The sequence below is a fragment of the Gigantopelta aegis genome, chromosome 4 (assembly GCF_016097555.1).
Source record: "Gigantopelta aegis isolate Gae_Host chromosome 4, Gae_host_genome, whole genome shotgun sequence".
NCBI classification, from domain to species: Eukaryota; Metazoa; Mollusca; class Gastropoda; order Neomphalida; family Peltospiridae; genus Gigantopelta; species Gigantopelta aegis.
In genome coordinates, this window is record NC_054702.1 from 79,596,686 (window position 1) to 79,619,652 (window position 22,967).

General features: G+C 35.1%; 1 protein-coding gene across 1 annotated transcript in view; it reads right to left on the bottom strand.

Annotated features, from left to right (window-relative positions):
• LOC121371167 (DNA polymerase epsilon subunit 2-like) overlaps positions 1 to 22,925 on the bottom strand; it is an 82,505-nt gene extending 59,580 nt beyond the window's left edge. The window contains exons 1-11 of the mRNA XM_041496848.1: positions 22,794 to 22,925; positions 13,952 to 14,052; positions 13,056 to 13,131; positions 12,286 to 12,363; positions 11,564 to 11,657; positions 8,302 to 8,376; positions 7,887 to 7,970; positions 7,166 to 7,222; positions 5,501 to 5,622; positions 3,466 to 3,607; positions 1,173 to 1,293 (exon numbers count right to left, since the gene is read on the bottom strand). Of these exons, the coding sequence (XP_041352782.1) occupies positions 1,173 to 1,293; positions 3,466 to 3,607; positions 5,501 to 5,622; positions 7,166 to 7,222; positions 7,887 to 7,970; positions 8,302 to 8,376; positions 11,564 to 11,657; positions 12,286 to 12,363; positions 13,056 to 13,131; positions 13,952 to 14,052; positions 22,794 to 22,858 (1,015 nt within the window). The 5' untranslated portion in view covers positions 22,859 to 22,925. The remainder of the gene's footprint in view (positions 1 to 1,172; positions 1,294 to 3,465; positions 3,608 to 5,500; positions 5,623 to 7,165; positions 7,223 to 7,886; positions 7,971 to 8,301; positions 8,377 to 11,563; positions 11,658 to 12,285; positions 12,364 to 13,055; positions 13,132 to 13,951; positions 14,053 to 22,793) is intronic.
• Positions 22,926 to 22,967: the final 42 nt, after the last annotated feature.

The window sequence follows — 22,967 nt, forward strand, 5'->3', positions numbered from 1 at the left end:
AGAGAGGAAACCCACTATATTTTTAAAGCAGAAGCAAGGAATCTTATATTATCACTTTTCCATATGCAGGACAGCACATGCCATGATTTTTGATATACCAGTAATGGGGCACTGGGTGAGATAGGAAAAAACCTGATCAGAGAATGGGTCGACTGATGCCAAAATGCCTACCTACCTACAAGCCAAGCACTTCAGGCGAGTGTATAACTGCCCAAGTGGCACGTAGATCAGGCAGATCAGTGGTAGTGCTCACCTGAGGCACAATATGTTATAGCATTGATCTTCCTCGGCGAACATACCAGGTTTTTCACATTCCAAACCCTGCCTCCAAAACTATAAAACCTGTCATATATGCTGTCTTGTCTGTGAAAAGTGCATGTATAAAGATCCTTTGGTGCTATTTGACTGAAATAGCCTACACTTCTACTGTTGCTATCAAAGCTATGTGTAGTAATAAACGCAAGCGGCTGTAATTTTAAAATACATCAGAGTGTTGTTTAACAAACATTCCTTTCCTTTAACGTAAGAGATAATTTTTGTCAGTTGAATACATCCAATGTTGTTGGCATAGAAATAAGTCGAGAATAGTCGTTCAAGTTACTGGGAGGTTATGACATATCAATAACGTTTGCTGTTTAAATATAAATCTCACACACTTACAAGAACAGTAATATGAATGAATAATAAAGTATCTTTCTGAAGGAATTTTAATGGGAATTGTAAATTTTAAATGTGTCAAAATCTATTCACTAAACTCTCACAATTTTGCTATCTCACATTGTTGTCTTAACAGACCCTAAGAGACCTTTGTCAATTAGGCCCCTGGGCCCTGTTCCACAAAGCGATCTTAGCCCTAAGATTACCTTAGGTGCATAGCTACCCTATGCACTTAAGTTGATCTTAGGGCTAAGATTACCTTAGACGCATAGCTACCCTATGTACTTAAGTTGATCTTAGGGCTAAGATATCGCTTTTTGGAACAGGGCCCAGGTCCATAATTTATGGTAACCTGTACTTTTTGGAACGGGGCCCAGGTCCATAATTGATGGTAACCTGTACAAGGTTTATCAGGCACTATGCTCATTTTGATGTCTGATTTAAGTTAAAAAGAGCTGGTAAGAATACAGCTCCGACTATACTATTGCTATAATCTAAAAACATGAATAATTTACCTTTAAGCACCTGAGTGTGTTGGTTTCCATGAGGTGCCGACGTAAAGTTGCCACATAACACAAAACAAGTAGGAGGAAATTCTGAATACCCTCTGAACAGTTCTTTCAACTTTTCCAAAACCTGAAACACAGTATTTTTCACATGTATCATAGACCTTTTTAAAAAGGAGATCTGTATACTTTTTTTATTTTTCAAAATCATACAAAAATTCCAAATTTTGTTGATGAGTTTTTGTAAGCTTTAAAATAAAATAGATTTGCATTGAAATATATATAAAATGATTTTTTTTAAATTCCAGAATTTCAATTAGTTCAACAGTTGGCATACAAGCCTGAGCTTCAAAATCTTTAATTCATGTTCAATAAGTGGAGATAATTATTCCATTTACTGCATTTTATCATCCATTAAAGGTTTTTGTAGGAGATATCGCTGGCACTATAATTTGTGATATCTCCTGTGATATTCTCCTAGGAGATATCATTTCTTATAATCTTGACTGGTTAAATTTTAATCTCAAGACATTATTTTGTTACGTCACTGTGAATGTTTCAGCACTAAACCTATCATTAGTGATGTCACGCCTCTGTCGTTCTGCTAGTTAACGAGTCTATCGCTGCCAAATATAGTGATATTCAACCCACATTACCGACATTGTTTACAATTGTCACAAATGAAAAGAATGATAATGGATGATAAAAAGAATACCTCCCTCATGTCTTGTGATATCATAATTTTTCAGCACCCGTTGATTTCTGATTTCATACTTTTATAAACACATGCTGATAAATTATGATATCACAAGACACTCGGGGACTATCCTCTATATCTCCCTTACCGTAACCTGGTCCAGCCAGACATGAGATAGAAAGACAATCATGGCATCTTCGTTTTCCTGTTACTGCATTATCTCCCTTACCGTAACCTGGTCCAGCCAGACATGAGATAGAAAGACAATCATGGCATCTTCGTTTTCCTGTTACTGCATTATCTCCCTTACCGTAACCTGGTCCAGCCAGACATGAGATAGAAAGACAATCATGGCATCTTCGTTTTCCTGTTACTGCATTATCTCCCTTACCGTAACCTGGTCCAGCCAGACATGAGATAGAAAGACAATCATGGCATCTTCGTTTTCCTGTTACTGCATTATCTCCCTTACCGTAACCTGGTCCAGCCAGACATGAGATAGAAAGACAATCATGGCATCTTCGTTTTCCTGTTACTGCATTATCTCCCTTACCTTAACCTGGTCCAGCCAGACATGAGATAGAAAGACAATCATGGCATCTTCGTTTTCCTGTTACTGCATTATCTCCCTTACCTTAACCTGGTCCAGCCAGACATGAGATAGAAAGACAATCATGGCATCTTCGTTTTCCTGTTACTGCATTATCTCCCTTACCTTAACCTGGTACAGCCAGTCATGAGATAGAAAGACAATCATGGCATCTGGCCTCAGACCACAATTAATTTCGCTATATGTTTCTATATAGCCTTAGTGGCCATAACATTTTTATTAATATCAGCAGGCCCGTGAAGTTTTGTATGTACCTTTGCTTGCATGGGGGACACATACCCTGAAAAGGACAACCCCTGTTGTCCAGCTCTTTCTCCCAGCATATTGGTTTAAACAGACCCACCCTCTAAACCAGGCCGGAGTACACCCATTTTACACAAAAAGCACTACTTTTGCATGGGCCGGAATTACCACAAACAAGTCTTCAATGTCAGCAAGTTACACATGTTTACAAACTACATGCTATCCCCTGTCAGTTCAGTCAAACAGTTGCCACTTCATAGCTGTCTGCCATGAAATAATCACAGTCAAACAGCAGACTACTTGCGCGGTCAAATTTCCGGATTTTGGACAACCAAATGGGAAGATAACTGTAATCTGAGGCCATCTTCATTTTCCTGTTACTGCATTATCTCCCTTACCGTAACCTGGTCCAGCCAGACATCGGAGAGAAAGACAATCATGGCATCTTCGTTTTCCTGTGACTGCATTATCTTTTGTTTTTCCTGTGACTGCTGCATTATCTCCCTTACCTTAACCTGGTCCAGCCAGACATCGGAGAGAAAGACAATCATGGCATCTTTGTTTTCCTGTGACTGCATTATCTCCCTTACCTTAACCTGGTCCAGCCAGACATCGGAGAGAAAGACAATCATGGCATCTTCGTTTTCCTGTGACTGCATTATCTCCCTTACCTTAACCTGGTCCAGCCAGACATCGGAGAGAAAGACAATCATGGCATCTTCGTTTTCCTGTGACTGCATTATCTCCCTTACCTTAACCTGGTCCAGCCAGACATCGGAGAGAAAGACAATCATGGCATCTTCGTTTTCCTCCTCTACCTGCTTCAGTCTCACCGATGCTTTTACATTAACAGACGAAGGTCCTCCAAAAAAGTTAACGTTACCAAAGTATGCTCTGTATTAAAATAAAATATAACAGACTTTTAACAAACTGCTGAAGATGATTCACTAAACGACAACAAACTTTGTTTTGTTTAATGACACCACTCAAGCACATTGATTTATCATTGGATGTATAGTTTTGACATATACTATAGTCTTAGAGAGGAAACATGCTACATTTTTCCATTAATAGCAAGGGACCTTTTATATGCACCATCCACCAGACAGAATAACACATACCACAGCCTTTGATATACCAGTCGTGGTGCACTGGCTGGAATAAGAAATAGCCCAATGGGCCCACCGACAGGGATCGATCCCAGACTGACAACACATCAAGCGAACACTTTACCACTCGGCTATGTCCCTTCCTTAATTACAACACTTCACAAAAGTGTTTCACTTATAAAGTCGAGGTTTCATGAATGAATGAATGAAAGAAAGAAAGAAAGAAAGAAATGTTTTATTTAACGACACACTCAACACATTTTATTTACGGTTATATGGCGTCAGACATATGGTTAAGGACCACATAGATTTTGAGAGGAAACCCGCTGTCGCCACTACATGGGCTACTCTTTCCGATTAGCAGCAAAGGATCTTTTATTTGCGCTTCCCACAGGCAGGATAGCACAAACCATGGCCTTTGTTGAACCAGTTATGGATCACTGATCGGTGCAAGTGGTTTACACCTACCCACTGAGCCTTGCGGAGCACTCACTCAGGGTTTGGAGTCGATATCTCGATTAAAAATCCCATGCCTCGACTGGGATCCGAACCCAGTACCTACCAGCCTGTAGACCGATGGCCTGCCACGCCGCCGCCGAGGCCGGTAAATGAATGAATGAATGAATGAATGAATGTTTAATGCCATCCCAGCACAAGCAGGTTTGGTTTATTAAAACAATGTCCACAATATATAATCTATCTGAATGTGACAGAAATGATAATAAAAAATCAGTACTATGTGACCATTCACTTTTCAGAGGCAGAAGCATAATAACAAATGATGAATTATTAATATTATGTTGACAATATTTGATTTATCTGGAGGCAACAGAAATGATAATGAATAAATCAGTGGACAAGTCCTGTACTATGCGACCATTCACTTTTTAGAGGAAGAAGTATAATAACAAATGATGAAACATCAATATTATTAAATGAACTCAAAACAAATATTTCACACACTTAAGCAGCAAGAGTTTTAAGCAGGAAACACTCATTTATTAGATAATAAAACAAGAATTCCATGGAATTAAACTTATTACATACCTATTCAATCTTAATATAGTGATAAAGACATTTTGAAACTGTGTGATAAATTTATTTGTATTGCACATATGTGCGATATGGACCAGAACTTTTAAATGTCCTTACTGCAGTCAGTGCCTTTTATTTATTGATGTCATATATGATTTACAAATGACGTCACATCGTATTTGAGATATTACACAAGGCTGCTGCAGAGTATGATTCTTAACGTTAAGTAAATCCATTAAAGGAGTTTTGATCATAGATTTAATAACAGTGTAGTTATGACGTTAAATTAAAAACCATTTTTGTAAAATATAAAGGAAGGTATGTAATAAATATTGAACTTCACATATGTTGTTTATGCTTCCTATTTATTGCACTCATTTATTTTGCGAAAGTGCATACATATATATTCTTAAGCAAAATAAACTTGTGCAATAAATAGGAAACGAATACAACGTATGTGAAGTTCTGTATATATCTCACATACCATAAAACTGTGAAACATAAACAACAAAACAAAAACAACTTTCAACACACATAAGCAACAGGAATGTTTTAAGCAGGAAACTAATTTATTCTATAAAACTCTCTGACTTATACTAAATAATCATTAATTTTTATAAATAGTCTGTACATTGAAACAAACCTTGATGTTTTAGCTGGCTCAGGAGGGGGAAAACCAAATGCGTTAACGTGAAATATTCCATCCTCGTACCAGCCTTCTGCAAGAACGAACGAGTTCTCTGTAAACAGACCTGTGTGGAAGTTCTACCAGTTAAGGTAAACCACTCAACATGTATGGACTAATACATCAACAATCTTGTGTATGCAAATCATCTTGCTTTATTAGTCAATGATAGTATGTATACTGAATGAAGAGTGTGATATTTTTATCACAACGAAGAAATGAAAACCCAGACTGTAAAAATAAACAACATGTATATAAAACATTATACATAACATTTATCTAAACTACATTGATTTGTGTCAGTCCCAAACTTTCTTATAAAACCACAAAAATTAAGAAGATTTTACGTGTTTTCTCTTTTATTAATACTTATCCTGACCTCTTACTTTGGCATTTCCCCCCTTTTCCACCTTACGGTCCAAACATTAAACAGCTGAATGGCTACGAAGTCTTCCGATGTACACCTTCCTAGCTCCGGTCACATGACCTCAACTTCCTTCTTTCACCTGAGCGGCACCCAGGTATTGACGGAAGTGGGCAGGTGGAAAAAGGGGTAAATGTCAAATTAAGAGGTCAGGACAGAGTATAAAGAAACTCTCTAATCTGGCACTGTTTCAACAAACATCATATTACAGTTTTTCAGTACTTCGTCTTGATTAAATGATGCTGGAACTGTTACATACATAAGATATTTTTGTAGCCACTAGAATATTTACATCACTCAAAATTTAAGGGATATGTAAATATAACAACAAGTTGCACAATTGTTTATTATTAAGTATTTTTCACTCATACTATTATATTTCGGAAATTCTGAATTGAAATGATATCAATAACATAACAAGAGTACCAGTGATGTACATGATACGCGCGTCAGGAGTTTGATGGAAAACCATATGATGTTCAGAATATAGACAAATTATTTGATTTATTTGTATCACAGAGACCTAGTAATAATATGTGACACACCACCATTTCAAGTTGTTCCTACATGTGAGGTTAGATGGTCCTGTATGCATCTGTATGCAAGATATGGTCAGGACAACAATTTACTGTTATGTGCAGTAGACCATAAAAAGTAGGTAACAGTGACCTAGTAATAGTACGCAACACACCGCCATCCCAAGTTGTTCCTACATGTGAGGTTTCATGGTCCTGTATGCATCTGTATGCAAGATATGGTCCGGATAAGGCTTTACTGTTATGTGCAGTAGACTGAAAAGTAGGTCACAGTGACCTAGTAATAGTACGCAACACACCGCCATCCCAAGTTGTTCCTACATGTGAGGTTTGATGGTCCTGTATGCATCCGGACAAGAAAAAGTCAACAGACATACGTACGTACGTACGTACGTACTGACAACACCATACCATAATACGACCCATCATAGACGGGTGTATAAAAATCAGTGTCAGTGTCTTCTAAGCTACCTTTTACAATAAATTTTCTTTGACTTTATTATAATATTTTTGTGAATCAATCTGCTAACTTGTCTATTTGCTTTACATTTTAATACAGAAATAACAATTAAATTTAGCAAATTGAAAAAAGTACAGACTGATGATTTCACAATCATCTTTCTTGTACAGCACATAAAAAATATATAACAATAACAAGGATACTGCACTTGACAGATCAATTTGTACAGCTCCAGAGGGATCTTCTAGAAACCATTTTCCCTGAAATATATAATGAAAACATTCTTACTTCGTCAATTTACACAGTTTGCGGATGATTTTTTTTGGTTCATACCTTGATAAACATAAAAGAAATAACAGACGCTACTTTAAATTAAATTTGAAACATACCTACAAATAATAACACTAAAAGTTCATATTTTATTTTGAATTATTTTTTAGGTTCTAAACAATAACTCTCAATAAGACAACAGACCAATATAAAGTGATGTTATTTTTATGTTCATCAAGAAATGAATAAACTCTCGTTGCTACAGCTGGATCAACGGTATGAAGATAATAGCAATGAATGTAACGGAAATTTAATTATAATATGAATGAATTGAAGAAAACAAAATGTAATAAGATTAGCACATTTAATTATTAGCTATTAGATATTAAACAATTAGTAATTGTAACATATGGATAATCGATTTGTCTAGAGAATGAAAGAATAAACATACTTCTGAAAAAGATTAATGTACACTTTTCTTACACACGAGTGATTATTAAAAGATATACAAGCTAAGTAATTTAACATATGTGAATACAGACTAAATCTTTATTCTTGTTTTTTGCTATAGTTCTTTATTTCCAGATATATCTTTAATTAAATTTTATTAGTGGATTATGAAAAAGTACAATAAAATAAACTGAAAGTACGTACCTCTTTCAGCTGTGTCAGCATTCCCAGCACAATTATCTCCCCTAGTTTCGAAGTGCTGCCTATTAGATATTCTATCGGTTTCAGCTGAAAAAGATTTTTGTTACATCAAAAATATTCTCTTTGTTTAGTAAGCCATCTCAAAGATCTAATATCTAGCCTGTTTAATACAGGTTACATGATCCTAAAACAGGTGACCATTTGAAAAGAAAAAAACACACAACATGTCGTTTGTAACATACAATTGTATTGATTTGCAGAATAATTTCCCTTACTTTCATACAATCATATTATAAAACATGTCCATTCATTTCTCAATACTTAGGTATATTAAAAATATCTATCAACACTAAAACACAATACCAATGGCACACAATGTAGTTTGGTGTATACTGGTTTGCTATTATATTTTCCTTACTTGAAACTTTTTGTTATTTTCTTCTGGTACACCTTTTAATACTGGCATTGTAAACAGGTCATGTCTTAATGTTCGCTGTAAAACACAAATGAAAAATCAACATTGAAAACAGTGCTTGTGCTTTTTATACATTTAACAAACATATTAATTTTGAAGCTACAGGTACAAATGTATGTGTACAGACAATATAAATAGTTTTACGAAAACAAAAACATATATAAGGGTTATTTCAGAAATTAAATTTCAATAAGTTTGCTGTAAGTTTTAATGTATTTCTGTGCTTATATACAATTACAGGCCAGAAGGAACGACTTTGGGAGTGGGAGGGGTCACTGACGGATCGGGTACAAACTATATCAGATTTTGGTTACTATGGCAAACATTAATATGTAAAAAAGAAAAAAAGAAAGAAAAAAGGGTCACAAGTGAGGGGGGGGGGGGCTGAATTAAGGTTCTAGCACACTGTCCTAGGCTACTGAATCAGTTATCTGAGCTCTCTATCCAGGACAGGGATTAATGTTACTTGTTACTGGGTAGTGAGAGAGAAGTCGGTGTAGGGCCCATAACCTACCAATCAGGCTGTTGATACTCAACTCTCTTGGAGCCAGTATTGGAAATGGAACCCAGAACCTACCAGCCTTAAATCCAATAGCATAACAGCTACATTATGAAGACCGGTGAATAATTTTAGACTTTGTTTTTGCAACATAGTTATTTTTTTAGTCAGCAGTGGCATAATTAGTTTCATTATTTGCCATATACAGTCAACTCTCATTATTACGGTATCCATTACAACTCTCATTATTACGGTATCCATTACAGCGGAATATTCGGGTACCGGCACACTTTTACTGGGAACCAATGTGTTTCAGTTTTAATCTGATCGTTATAACAGAATATTCTAGTTCCTGCACCGGCAGTCATTTATGGTGAAAAAACATGTCTATTGTTCAATCTTTACAACAGTGCAAAGAATCACTGAACACATCTTAGGCATGTTATGTCATCCTAAGTAGTAGCTGTGATCTTTAATATGTGATCAAAGTGAAATGGCCTTCATGATTCTTTGATATAGGATTAAAGTTAAACTTTGTACAAAATATTTGTTTAATATTTGTGAGGTCATTTTATAGTTTAATTGTTTTTGTGTATGGGATGCAATAAAAACATGTTTGCCTGAGTTGAGTTAGTCATGTCACTGCTTATTAATAAAACAGTATTTATTGTAGGGCCTAGTTGATGTTTTTCATTGTCTTATGAATTATGTGTAAATCATGTCGCAGCCTCCAACAAAACAACGCTGTACGCAAATGTCAATTGGTGAAAAAAGAGATATAGCAGATTTTAAAGAAAGTCACCCAAAACAAATGCAAGATGAAATTGCAAGCCACTTTAGCAAAGAATTTGGGAAATTTGTCAGTAGATCGACAGTAGGTGATATTTTGCACGAAAAAGCAAAATGGGCCAATGTGCCGAAAGATTGTAATAAGCTGATTCGTCAACGCACCGGGAAACACGACAACTTAGAACAGGCCCTATTCATGTGGTTTTCCGATGTTCGGTCACAAAATGCCGATCTAATGCTAATTGAGAAGGCAAAACGCTTTGGTGGAGAAATGGGGGTAGATAAAACTTTCCATTATTCAACCGGATGGCTACAGAAATTCAAGAAACGACACATTTCCAATCGTGTGGCACATGGCGAAGCAGGCAGTGTTGATCTCGGTGCTGTAGTTGAGGGGTGACAGCAACTTCAGGAAGATGTAATAGATTACGACCCTGAAAACATTTACAATTTGGATGAAACGGGTTTATTTCATAAACTTGGACCAAATTCAACTCTGGCGACTGGGCCTGTGTGAGGTCAGAAAAGGCAAAAAGATCGAATAACAGTGTCACTGTGTGCTAATGCTACTGGAATAGACAAGCTAACACCCCTTGTCATTGGAAAGTCGGTTCGTCCACGTTGTTTTGGGAAAACGTTTGATCCCAGTGTTTACGTCACATACACCAGTAATAAAAAAGCGTGGATGACCATGATTCTTTTTAAGATTGTTTGGTGAAATTCAACAGACGGATGAAGAATGAACGCCGGAAAGTGATTTTGTTGGTGGATAACGCAACCAGTCATTCCAGTACCGGTGTGGAACTGACAAATGTCAAAGTCAAGTTTTGCCACCAAACACGACATCTCACATCCAGCCCATGGATGCGGGAATTTTCAGAAATTTCAAAGGATTCTACAAGAAGTTGCTAGTTAGTTACTTTCTGGATTCCATTGAGGAAAACAAGGCACAAACCGTATCCATCAGACATACTCTGTCATTTGTTAAAGAAGCGTGGACGTCCATGATATTAACAACCATTGTGAATTGTTGGCGACATACCGGTATTCTCCCCCCACAGCAGTGTCCCGATGTTAACCCTGATGACGACGATGATGACATGCCACTGTAGGAACTCCAAGTTCTGTTGAGGTGTATGCCAGGTGAAAACCAAATGGATGCCGCTGCCTACATTGCCGTTGACAGCGTCGTTAAAACCGGTGAATCGCTAAGTGATGACGCTATTCTTCAAATCGTGTCTGACGTTTCTAATGATATTCCAAGTGATGACTGTGAAGATGACACCGACGACAATACTGAAGATATGGTCAAGAAATGTGAGGCCAAACAAGGACTTTCTGTTGCAATAAGGTACTTTGAGCAGAACCCTTTGATTGGTTTTGAACATCTTGACTCGTGGAATGCAGTACGTGCAGTCGAGCACTACAACGCCGGACATGTTCAAACATCAATCATGGACTTTGTTGTAAGAAAGTGACTTCTGTGAATTCAGCTAGTAAATGTTCATTTTGTTATTTGAATTAAAAGTAAATTAAATCTTTTCTTGTTGTCCTTTCTTTGTTAGTAAGTTATTACATATTATAGTATTACGTGTTCTAAATTTTTAAAGCTAGCTATGTGAACGAATTAGCTGAGAGAGATAACTCTTTACAAAATTGTTATACCGGCAAACTCTTTATAACGGCAATATAAGCATATGACAAACATGGCCGTTATAACAAGAGTTGACTGTACTAAATAATTACAAATTTATCTTGTAAATCACAAAAATAATAAAATAATTACTTTCATTATTTGCCCTATACTAAACAATTATAAATTTATCTTTTAAATCACAAAATAATAAAAATAACTTAAATTAAATGCTTTATCTTCCAACAATGTTTCCGACTGACACCCTCCCTCAATTCCTTTACCTGATGTAGAATGGCATATCTGTCCCGAAAGAGGCTGGCCTTATCAACAGATGTGCCATACAAAGCAGGGGGAGGCAATCCAAGTTCACTGTTTCTGAAAGAAAAAGGAGGATCCTTCTTCAGAATAAATGAATGTGTCAAGTATGAAAGACTGAATGACAAGACTATGTCGTCCTTCCTGCACTGTCTATAGAATGATGGCTACAGTACTCTCCCAGAACTGGCTGGACAGATTGAAGCTTGTTTGCATCTACACTGTTCCAATGATCTTGCAAACTCCCATTCGAAGGAAGGAAGGAAATGTTTTATTTACCGACGCACTCAACACATTTTATTTACAGTTATATGGCATTGGACATATGGTTAAGGACCACACAGATATTGAGAGAGGAAACCCGCTGTTGCCACTTCATGAACTACTCTTTTCAATTAGCAGCAACGGATCTTTTATGTGCAACATCCCACAGACAGAATAGTACATACCACGGCCTTTGTAACAAAAGTTGTAGTGAAATAGCCTAATGAGCCCACTGACAGAGACCGATTCCAAACCGACCGCACATCAAGCGAGCGCTTTACTACTGGGCTACGTCTCGCCCCCTTCCATTATAGAAGGCACATCAGGCAAAAGTACATTAAAAACATCTGTGATGCTTCTACAACTTATAAATATATTATTCCTTTAGTAAAATTCAGATGTAAGACAGTATAGAAAAACTTACAAAATAAACTTTTTTCTGTCTGAACTGTAGGAATAGTGAGGAACTGAGAAGGCGTCAATGATAGAAAACATCTTATCACTGAAAAACAGACAGAAATCAACATTAAAACAACAAGTAAAACAAGTTAAAGACAGAATGTTCCCTTACAGTAGGCCGAATTATGTTTGACTCATGTATAACAAATAAAGCTTCAATATAGTATACTATTATATTTTCAATAATAATAAAATTTTGTTACAAACCAAATTCCTTGACTTTTCATAACTTTTTAAAAGACATTTTCCATAACCTTTTTTTTTCATTTTCAAAGACTTTTACAATTATTAAACTTTGCTTTCCTTATTAATTATTAACTTTTTTTTTCATAAGTTCACAAAATTCTAAATTTCACAACAGAAAATCATATTTTAAAAATGACTTGAAAATGACATTTACAAATTCCATGAATTTCCACAACCCTGCATTTCAAATTCAGTGTTCTATAGGCATCAGGAGAGAGAGAGAGAGATAGATAGATAGATAGATAGATAGATAGATAGATAGATAGATAGATAGATAGATAGATAGAGAGAGAGAGAGAGAGAGAGAGAGAATGAATAACTGGTTACTGCCTTAAGATAATCTGCTTTATACTACAAGGGTTAGAATGGCGAATGCTGTGAATCATCATATTTAGCCAGTTGACGTATGTAGTGATTGCAGGACAAAAAGATCTGTTGTACAAGTCATCCAATACCACTTCCTGTGACACCCAATCAAACCGTCCTTACCTATTGTCATCTTGTTCTGCATTACATTCATGGACAGCAGTTTCACACAGCGTTCTGTCAATGATTGACGAGGACACTGAAATAATTTATAACAACAAACACATGATCAAATACTTGACAATGTTCTAATGATCTAAAACATTCAAAATCACTGAATCAAAATGAACCACAAATCAGTTATTTCCACTTTGTAATGTAACAATTGATGTTGCCCTTTTTGAGGTCTAGAAGTATATTAATATTGATTACTATAGAATAATTTTACAGTTTGAGCTAAAACATATCCTCAAGAACCAGGTTTATATGAAATTTAATTAACTGTCTAACTAAAACATATTTACAGTGTTTGCAGTCTAATTAACCTCCATGTATACATCACAGGTGGAAATCAGTTTTGGTTGTATTAATTTCAGTGGACAGTTTAATTTTGACACACGAAGCAGCCAAACACTGCTTTAAAGCAAAATTCCACCGTATGTGAGATATCACTGTGTGAAGTATACAACAAATCTCTGTGAAGTGTTCTCTTTATCAGGTAAGAACTAGCATAAGAAAGTTAAGGTTTGTTTTGTCTAACAACACTACTAGAGCACACTGATTTATTAATCATCGGCTATTGGATGTCAAACATTTGGTAATTTTTTTACATATAGCCTTAGAGAGGAAACCTGCTACATTTTTCCATTAGTATCAAGGGATCTTTTATATGTCCATCCCACAGACAGACTAGCACATACTTTGATATACCAATCATGGTGCACTGGCTGGAATGAGAAATAGCCCAATTGGCAGACCGACTGAGATAAATCCCAGACCGACTGCGCATCAAGCAGGCTCTTTACCACTGGGCTATGTCCTGCCCCAAATAACATAAGAAAGACAAAAGATAAATTTACATGGCTGCTTCTGGATGATCTCAATCATCTTGTCAATCCATTCCTCACGCTGCACCTCATTAACAGGACTCAGGACATCCACCAGATAGCGACTGGCCTCGCTTAAAAGACAGACAAAACTTTCATTTTGATACATCATATGGCATAAAATTGTCAACTTACAGACCTCTGAGAACTGAAAACCTGTGTGACCCATTTATCGGTTAAGCAGAAATAAATCCAGGTAACCCATTTCCTTTTTGCATAATCCGTTATATCCAAGTAAATGGTGCTCCAAATTTTGTGCGAACAAAAAATAGGTTATGCAAAATTAGATTTGCGTGAGCAACACCCGAACAAAACAATCATTCTCACAATTTTCAGAGGCCTGTAGGCCCTAGATGCACTTTACCAACTTTCACATCATCTCCTAAGATCAAACACAACTTTCACCTCATCTCCTAAGATCAAACACAACTTTCAGCACATCTCCTAAGATCAAACAAAACTTTTACATCATCTCCTATGATCAAACTCAACTTTGAGCACATCTCCTAAGATCAAACACAACAAAAAGGTAAGAATTTTTTAAAAAGTAAAACATTTTATAACAATTATAGGTTTTTTAAAATTCAATTTATGTTGTTTTTCACAGTTACATAATTCATCAGGAAGGTTAGCCTATTTATTTAACCACAAATTATGTCGATTTCTACCCACCCACACATCATGTCACATCAGGAGATCAAAACAACAAATTATGTCGATTTCTACCCACCCACACATCATGTCACATCAGGAGATCAAAACAACAAATTATGTCGATTTCTACCCACCCACACATCATGTCACATCAGGAGATCAAAACAACAAATTATGTTGATTTCTACCCACCCACACATCATGTCACATCAGGAGATCAAAACAACAAATTATGTCGATTTCTACCCACCCACACATCATGTCACATCAGGAGATCAAAACAACAAATTATGTCGATTTCTACCCACCCACACATCATGTCACATCAGGAGATCAAAACAACAAATTATGTCGATTTCTACCCACCCACACATCATGTCACATCAGGAGATCAAAACAACAAATTATGTCGATTTCTACCCACCCACACATCATGTCACATCAGGAGATCAAAACAACAAATTATGTCGATTTCTACCCACCCACACATCATGTCACATCAGGAGATCAAAACAACAAATTATGTCGATTTCTACCCACCCACACATCATGTCACATCAGGAGATCAAAACAACAAATTATGTCGATTTCTACCCACCCACACATCATGTCACATCAGGAGATCAAAACAACAAATTATGTCGATTTCTACCCACCCACACATCATGTCACATCAGGAGATCAAAACAACAAATTATGTCGATTTCTACCCACCCACACATCATGTCACATCAGGAGATCAAAACAACAAATTATGTCGATTTCTACCCACCCACACATCATGTCACATCAGGAGATCAAAACAACAAATTATGTCGATTTCTACCCACCCACACATCATGTCACATCAGGAGATCAAAACAACAAATTATGTCGATTTCTACCCACCCACACATCATGTCACATCAGGAGATCAAAACAACAAATTATGTCGATTTCTACCCACCCACACATCATGTCACATCAGGAGATCAAAACAACAAATTATGTCGATTTCTACCCACCCACACATCATGTCACATCAGGAGATCAAAACAACAAATCATGTCGATTTCTACCCACCCACACATCATGTCACATCAGGAGATCAAAACAACAAATCATGTCGATTTCTACCCACCCACACATCATGTCACATCAGGAGATCAAAACAACAAATTATGTCGATTTCTACCCACCCACACATCATGTCACATCAGGAGATCAAAACAACAAATTATGTCGATTTCTACCCACCCACACATCATGTCACATCAGGAGATCAAAACAACAAATTATGTCGATTTCTACCCACCCACACATCATGTCACATCAGGAGATCAAAACAACAAATTATGTCGATTTCTACCCACCCACACATCATGTCACATCAGGAGATCAAAACTTTTTGTAAATGTAAATCTACATTCGTGTAAAATGAATGTCTACGGTGAAGTTAGATTTCATTAGCCCAAGCCATAATCCACAGCCATACAACAAGTGGTCACTGAGACATACATTGACACAATAATTATATTTGGTTGAAGAAGTAGACACTATCAAGCAAATAAAGTTTAAAACAACAAATGGACACTATTTAAAACATAATGTTAAAATCAACAAATAGAGAAGACAGACAAAAATACAATAAACAGTTTATACTACTTAACAGACATGAATTTAGTACTTCCTGGGTAAGTGTTGCCTGACCTATGGTTCAGCCTATTTGCATCCCGTAGACCGAACATCGCCCGGAGACAAAAACAAAGCCCGACTGTTAATGCTGAGGTGTACATTGTTCATATTTGGCACAAAGATACACCTCAACATGATGCATTTATGGGCCATTCCATGGTAATGTTTTAAGCCAGGACGTGACATTCTGACTCTTATGATCTCCTTCACTAAAATTCCTTTTTAAATGGAAATGCAGTTTTATCTTTAATAGACTCACTACATATAGTAGTATATTAAAGCATATCAGGCCTAATTTGTTTTTGTAAAAAAAAAAAGAAGACTTATAAAGTGAAAAGTAAAATGTGCCAGGACGTGATGAAAATGGACATCACTTTTTTAACACTGCAGTAAATTCCAAAACTCTGCTCTCCTGATAGTGTTTGCTTATTGAAATACACTGTTTAACACAATATCCAGTCTATTTCTAAATGCCCGACCTTCGTTTAGGTGTGCTAAAAATTGCTCCTCAAAATGCTTACAAGGGGGGTGGAAATCACACTCCTCAAAATGCAGAAGAGGGGGAAATCGCACCCCTCAAAATAATCAGAATTAAGAGGCAAGAGACCGAGAGGGATTTTACCCATGAACATGATTAAGTTTGAGGAGTAATGATTTCAGTGGTGTATGAAGGTGCCAAAAATGGGGGGCACACTTTTATATTTACACACTTTTACACTATTATAAAGTAAATATAAAGCAAAATATCTGAAAAGTGGGGGACACATGCCCCCCTTGTCCCCCCCCCCCCCCCCCCCGCCTCCTACGCCAGTGGATTTCTAAATTAAATATCTTAAGAGTTAATGTTTTGTGTTTTTAAAATAAATATCCTAATTTAACAAATATGAAGGAATGGGCCATTGCAGTCTTACATAAGAAAAAGAAACACCAGGAACACAACATTTATCGATTTCTTATGTATTATATGCATATCATGTTGCATTAAAATTCTGAATCGTGATAATCTATTGACTATTTATGAATAAAGAATTGAAACTGATTTGTTTGTGCTTATTCTGTTTTATTTAAATCAAGTACAATAATTTTAGTCGTCATTGTAGAATGATATGATTTCTCCATGGACACAAACTGTGAACTGAATGTGAATTGACATTGTAACAACTATGGTATTGTTATTAAGAATTCTAACTGTAAAATGTTTAATAAAACTCTAAAAACAAAAATAATGTCAGTAGGCCTGTTTGTAAATCATTTAAAGTAAAATGAAAGTAAAAGTACAGGGTTATCACAGTTATGATAGCATAATAAAAATGTTATGTCCCTGCAAATTCTCTATTTAAAATAATAATAATAATAATGTCATATCAGAAACAATGTCAACATTTATTGTTTTCTACCCAAATATATCTTTCTACAATTTTTATAAATATATATTTTTACAAACAGGATTAACTTTCATTATCAGTGTACTGTAGTTAACACGTCATTTATTATACTACTAACTTGAATCATGGCAACCCATCAAACCCCCCCCCCCCAAAAAAAAAAAACCACCCAACAACAAAACCACCTTAATGTAAATTTAATTTTAAAATATACATGCTTTACACTCGGTCTGCGAGTACGTCGCTATGCTATTAACAAAAACAAAACCTGCTTTACTAAATTAGTTTTTTGTTGGTGTACGTGTTTACTGTGATATCAACATTAAACATTATACACTCGCACCCGTCAAAAACGAAGGTCTGAAATGCTGTACATTTACTAAAAAAAAAATCTTTATGATGTAACATTTACTTTTTAAAATTTCAGTACGAGCCAGGACATGACGAGCCAGGACGTGACTTTTTGTCCAGTTCACATATATATATACTATAATTATATACAACTAATAAATGACATGTATATCAAATCTACTAATGAAACACTGTTAATTTATGAAATCAATTATATTTACTTGTTTTAAGTGTTTTTATCATCAAAATAAGTGCATAAAATCCTAATTAATTGAACTGTCGTTGTGGAAATAAAAGTTCTCATACAATATTCATATAATATACTTTTATAACCAGTGACCATACTGTCAACAACATTGTTTATCCTGATGTTGCTAAGTCTGGTGATTTTTGTCTTACCTTTACATTACAATACATGTACAAACTAAAAAGATGAAGTATACATGTAGGTAAAAGTTTTTCATTGGTTGCGGCATAAACCTCAGTGCACGTCAAAATTTGTTCTTCAACTTTATTATTTTAAAATTCTAATATATATTTTTTGGGGTTTTTAATGTTTTAAAAACTTTTTTAACATGAATTGAGATAGATATCTACAGATGCACTATCAATGACACTGAATAAGTTTATGGCAGGCCAGACATTTAATTTTTGTTTGCAATTTACCATATATTTTACAATTAATATATTATTATATTTTGCCTTTTGTTGGTGTTTTTATGATTTAATTGGAATTCAAAATATGAACCCCAGTCAGTACAGAAATTATAGTTTTTGGACAGTTTCTTCTTTCTGCTCATCATTATCTGATAGGCCAAACTATCAACAATGTATAAACTGTTGATGGATGACAATCGCAAAAATCTCAATGACACAATTGATTTGAATTCCCCCAACCCAAGTTTTATCTTCCACATATATCTGTATCAATTACATCCTTCACTGGAGAAATGTTGGTTTATATCTTCCAATTCATGTTTGGATTCCTGTATCTGCCAAGGAATAAACTTAAGATTTTAGCAGCACATTGCATTTGAACAATTCTTTGACACAATATTTATTGCATTTGTACACCAGTTTGAATTCACAAAATGGAACATTTGGTATAAATACAATATTCTTTAAATTGGTGGATTATCAATAATTCATTGTTTGGTCAAAACATAGAAGCATAGAATTAATTGATAATAGTATTTTTATATCTACATAAATCCATGTTAAATATTCAAACATGCTCCCCCAAATGTCCAGTTTCTCCGTTTCCGATTCTTGATGGTGAGAACAAAAATATTGAAAATAAAAGTAATTTCTTTTAGGCACATGTGCATTATCTTGTCAGTTTTGCCAATTTCTCTATATAGAGAGATATAATACATTTTTAATCTTTACTCAATTTAACATGCCATCTTGAATGTCACGTCCTGGCTCAATGTCAGTGTCATGTCCTGGCTCAAAGTTTGAGGTGGTTATTTTAATCATTTAATACAACCAGTCATCATACCTTTTATTTATACTTGGAACATTGAGAAGAGGGAGAATTAAAAAGGATTTTATTTCTGAAAAATAGTTTTTAAATAAAACTAACTTTTATATGTCAAATCAGTTAGGACGTGACATTATATATTTTGAAAAAATAATTTAATATACTAATTATGATATAAAAGAAGGGAAAGTAGTATTTTCATATGTAGTATATTTTAGATATGATGTCCTGATACCTAATTTTTAAATTTGACATAACAGTAATGAAATATTACCAAAAAACAAATGTCACGTCCTGGCTTAGAAAAATTATTTTTTAAAATAAAACTGTCATTAAAACCCATAAAAAATAAGTAAATTGGCAATAAAAGTATATTTGTATGTGCTTAAGGGTGTTGACTTTAAGCTATAATAAAAACTTAGTTTAACAGATCATTTTGAACTATAATAAAAACTTAGTTTAACAGATCATTTTGAAATTTCTACATCCATGGACCAAATACCACGGAATGGCTCTTATATATATGTTAAAATAATAAATGTACTTCATTATGTAGGATAAATATTTTTTAGAAGAAAAGAAATCACATTTTTCGTGTTCGGGCTGTACATAACGAAATCCCGAACATCGCCCGAAGACAAAAACAGATAGGCCTAGCGAATGTTAATGCGATTTTTTTAATTCTTTATTTGTGCAATTAAACCAATTACTTTCAAGATTATTACATTACTGAGCACTGTACTGAATTAAGTACAGTAATGGAATTGGTTACCGTAAGAAGTATGGACAAGTGGAAAAATATATGGGGCAACCCCCGGCAAGTGCCAATCAGATGATTGGCACTTGCCGGGGGTTGCCCTGTGGCAAGTAGCATAGCACGCCCTATTACCGCGTGGCTTATCGAAAAATGGAATTTTGAATAAAAACATTTGTCTAATCTAACAATTTTTTTTGCCGTTTTGTTATTCATGCTTTCATGCATATAGTGAAATTTTAAAAATCACACCCAATCATTCATTTCCAGTAAGAAACATGTACCAGTTTTGATGCGGTGACGTACATACGCAAAGAGAAGGAACTCTCAGTTACCGCAGGTGTTGTGATTGTTTAGTATGGAGGCCCGTTATGGACAAAATGTTAATAAATGTTACTGTATTATTGAGCGTGAACATCAAGCAAGTCCTGGTATGAATATCACCAGAATTTGTCCTTTTAACGTCCTATTATCATGGTTAAAGGTACCTAAAACCAATAATTTAAAATAATCTGAACAAATCCTGGAATGCAAGATATTTTAAACTGGAACAAATCATAAACTTCAATATACAGAACAGTAACACTGTAGAAACTTGCTGAGTATATTATGCATGCAATGAAGGCACAGAAACTTGCTGTCCACCCTTACAACCTTGGTATCACTGGAGAATATAAAACGTTTCTAGTTATCACCTTTATCACATTGTTACTGTGTGATCATTGTACCCACTTGACACTCACAAGATTTACACTGTGTGCCGGAAGAGAAAACTTTACAAATTACACAGCATTTCGATTCCTCCAAATCAGACCCGTCACTTTCCTCATGGGAAACTGAATTGTTTTCAATGAGGTGGATGGTCCAGGCTGAGGTGATGAAGGTAAGTTTTTGTGTTCTTTCCAATTATCATCTTTTCAGTGCTTTGTTTACTTTTATTTATTTATTTATTTATTTAAATATTATTATCAATACACCTTATTATTTATAGTTGTGCTTATAATTAAAAAATTAATAATATGTTTAAAATGACAAATATTTTGACAATCTCACTCATTCTCTACGTGATTCAGTCAACCAACAATGTGTGACGTTACAGTTTCATGTTAATGTTATGTGGCCTTTATGCACCTCCATATAAGCCGTAACACGTCATTACAAAAAAGTTCGGCTGTTCAGCTGACAAGCCCAAATAGCAGATGACAGGCCTGGGACACGTGGGAAGTCGGAGTGTGAATTGGAAGGAAATAATAAAAAAAATTGCAAGATGGGGGATCAATTACTATTTCAAGATTTGTGAAAATGGCATGATTTATATTTGTTTTTATAACTTGCAAGAGAACTGATTTGTTTGCATTTGTTAAAAACATACTTCCTTCTGTCTACCGGTATTTGTATATGTCAATAAACGCTAGATGGCGCCTCCAAATGTTTATTCCAAAAATAGCTAAGCCCGCGGAGACTGCGAGCCCAACTATTTTTTTTTTTAACAATTTTGAACCCCTGCACATTCCTATACTGTACATTTTGTCAATAAAAGGCCAAAAATTAATTCATGGTACCAATCTATTACCTGGACTTTGTCAAATGACAACTAGTATGACTGGTATGAAATGACTTTTCACAATGGTACTACATGACTTTGGTACAGTATCAGGTCATTTCGTAACCATACTGTTTCGTACCCAAAAGCATACCAGTTCGTACCCAAAGGCATACCAGTACCAGCTCGTACCCACATTTGTACATGTTATTTAATGAAAAACAAAACAACAAAAATCCAAGCCAACTGCATTTTAATAATTAGCGATTAGAAATTGTCACGAAGAATCATGTCAAGCGAAGTCAGCTTATTTGTTGATATATTTCAAACACATAACATTTTTCTTTTTACATGACAAAAAAACATTTTATGTACAAACATAATAATGTTTTTGTTTTGAGCATATATACGTACGAAAAGAGGATCGGTCTTGCGAAATATTCTGATCGATATCTCGGAACGGTTATGCATAACAATAAACACCATCGCTGCACTGTGGAATCTACACCAAATTACAAGACAAAAGAATTGCTCTTTGGCTACGAAAAGGTATCCTTTTTGGTTACGAAACGGCATGCTTCAGTGATGCACAGCACATAATTGCTCATTTAATGCTTATAAAAGATACTGAATGATTATTACAACAAATTTTTGGCTAAATGTTACGATATGTTTGTAATATAACATTATAATTGTGTATTTAAAAAAATATTAATGTTAGGTGTAATGTATGACATTATTTAATTGGTTACGAACTGGTATGCTAGTGGTTACGAAACGGTTACGGTATGGTACGAACGGGTTTCGGTACGAAACATCTAGAAACCCTTTGGTACAAATGACTGGTACGAAATGACTATGATTCCTCTTGATAGGGAACTTCACCACCATTTCTTATTAAACCTACTTTACATTATCACATTCGTGTTAAACTTATTAAGTCACTGACTGTTAGTATTTCATAACTTTACCTCCGCAATGTAAATCCATGCATTTTAAAAGCCGACACAAGTTGTATTTTCAATTTGGCAGCCATATTCCCGCCATAAGAGTAATAAACCAATCTATATTCCGTTTATAGCTTTTTTTTAAATCAAATCATCCAATAATAAAATAACATTGTCAATAATTAAATAAAACATAAT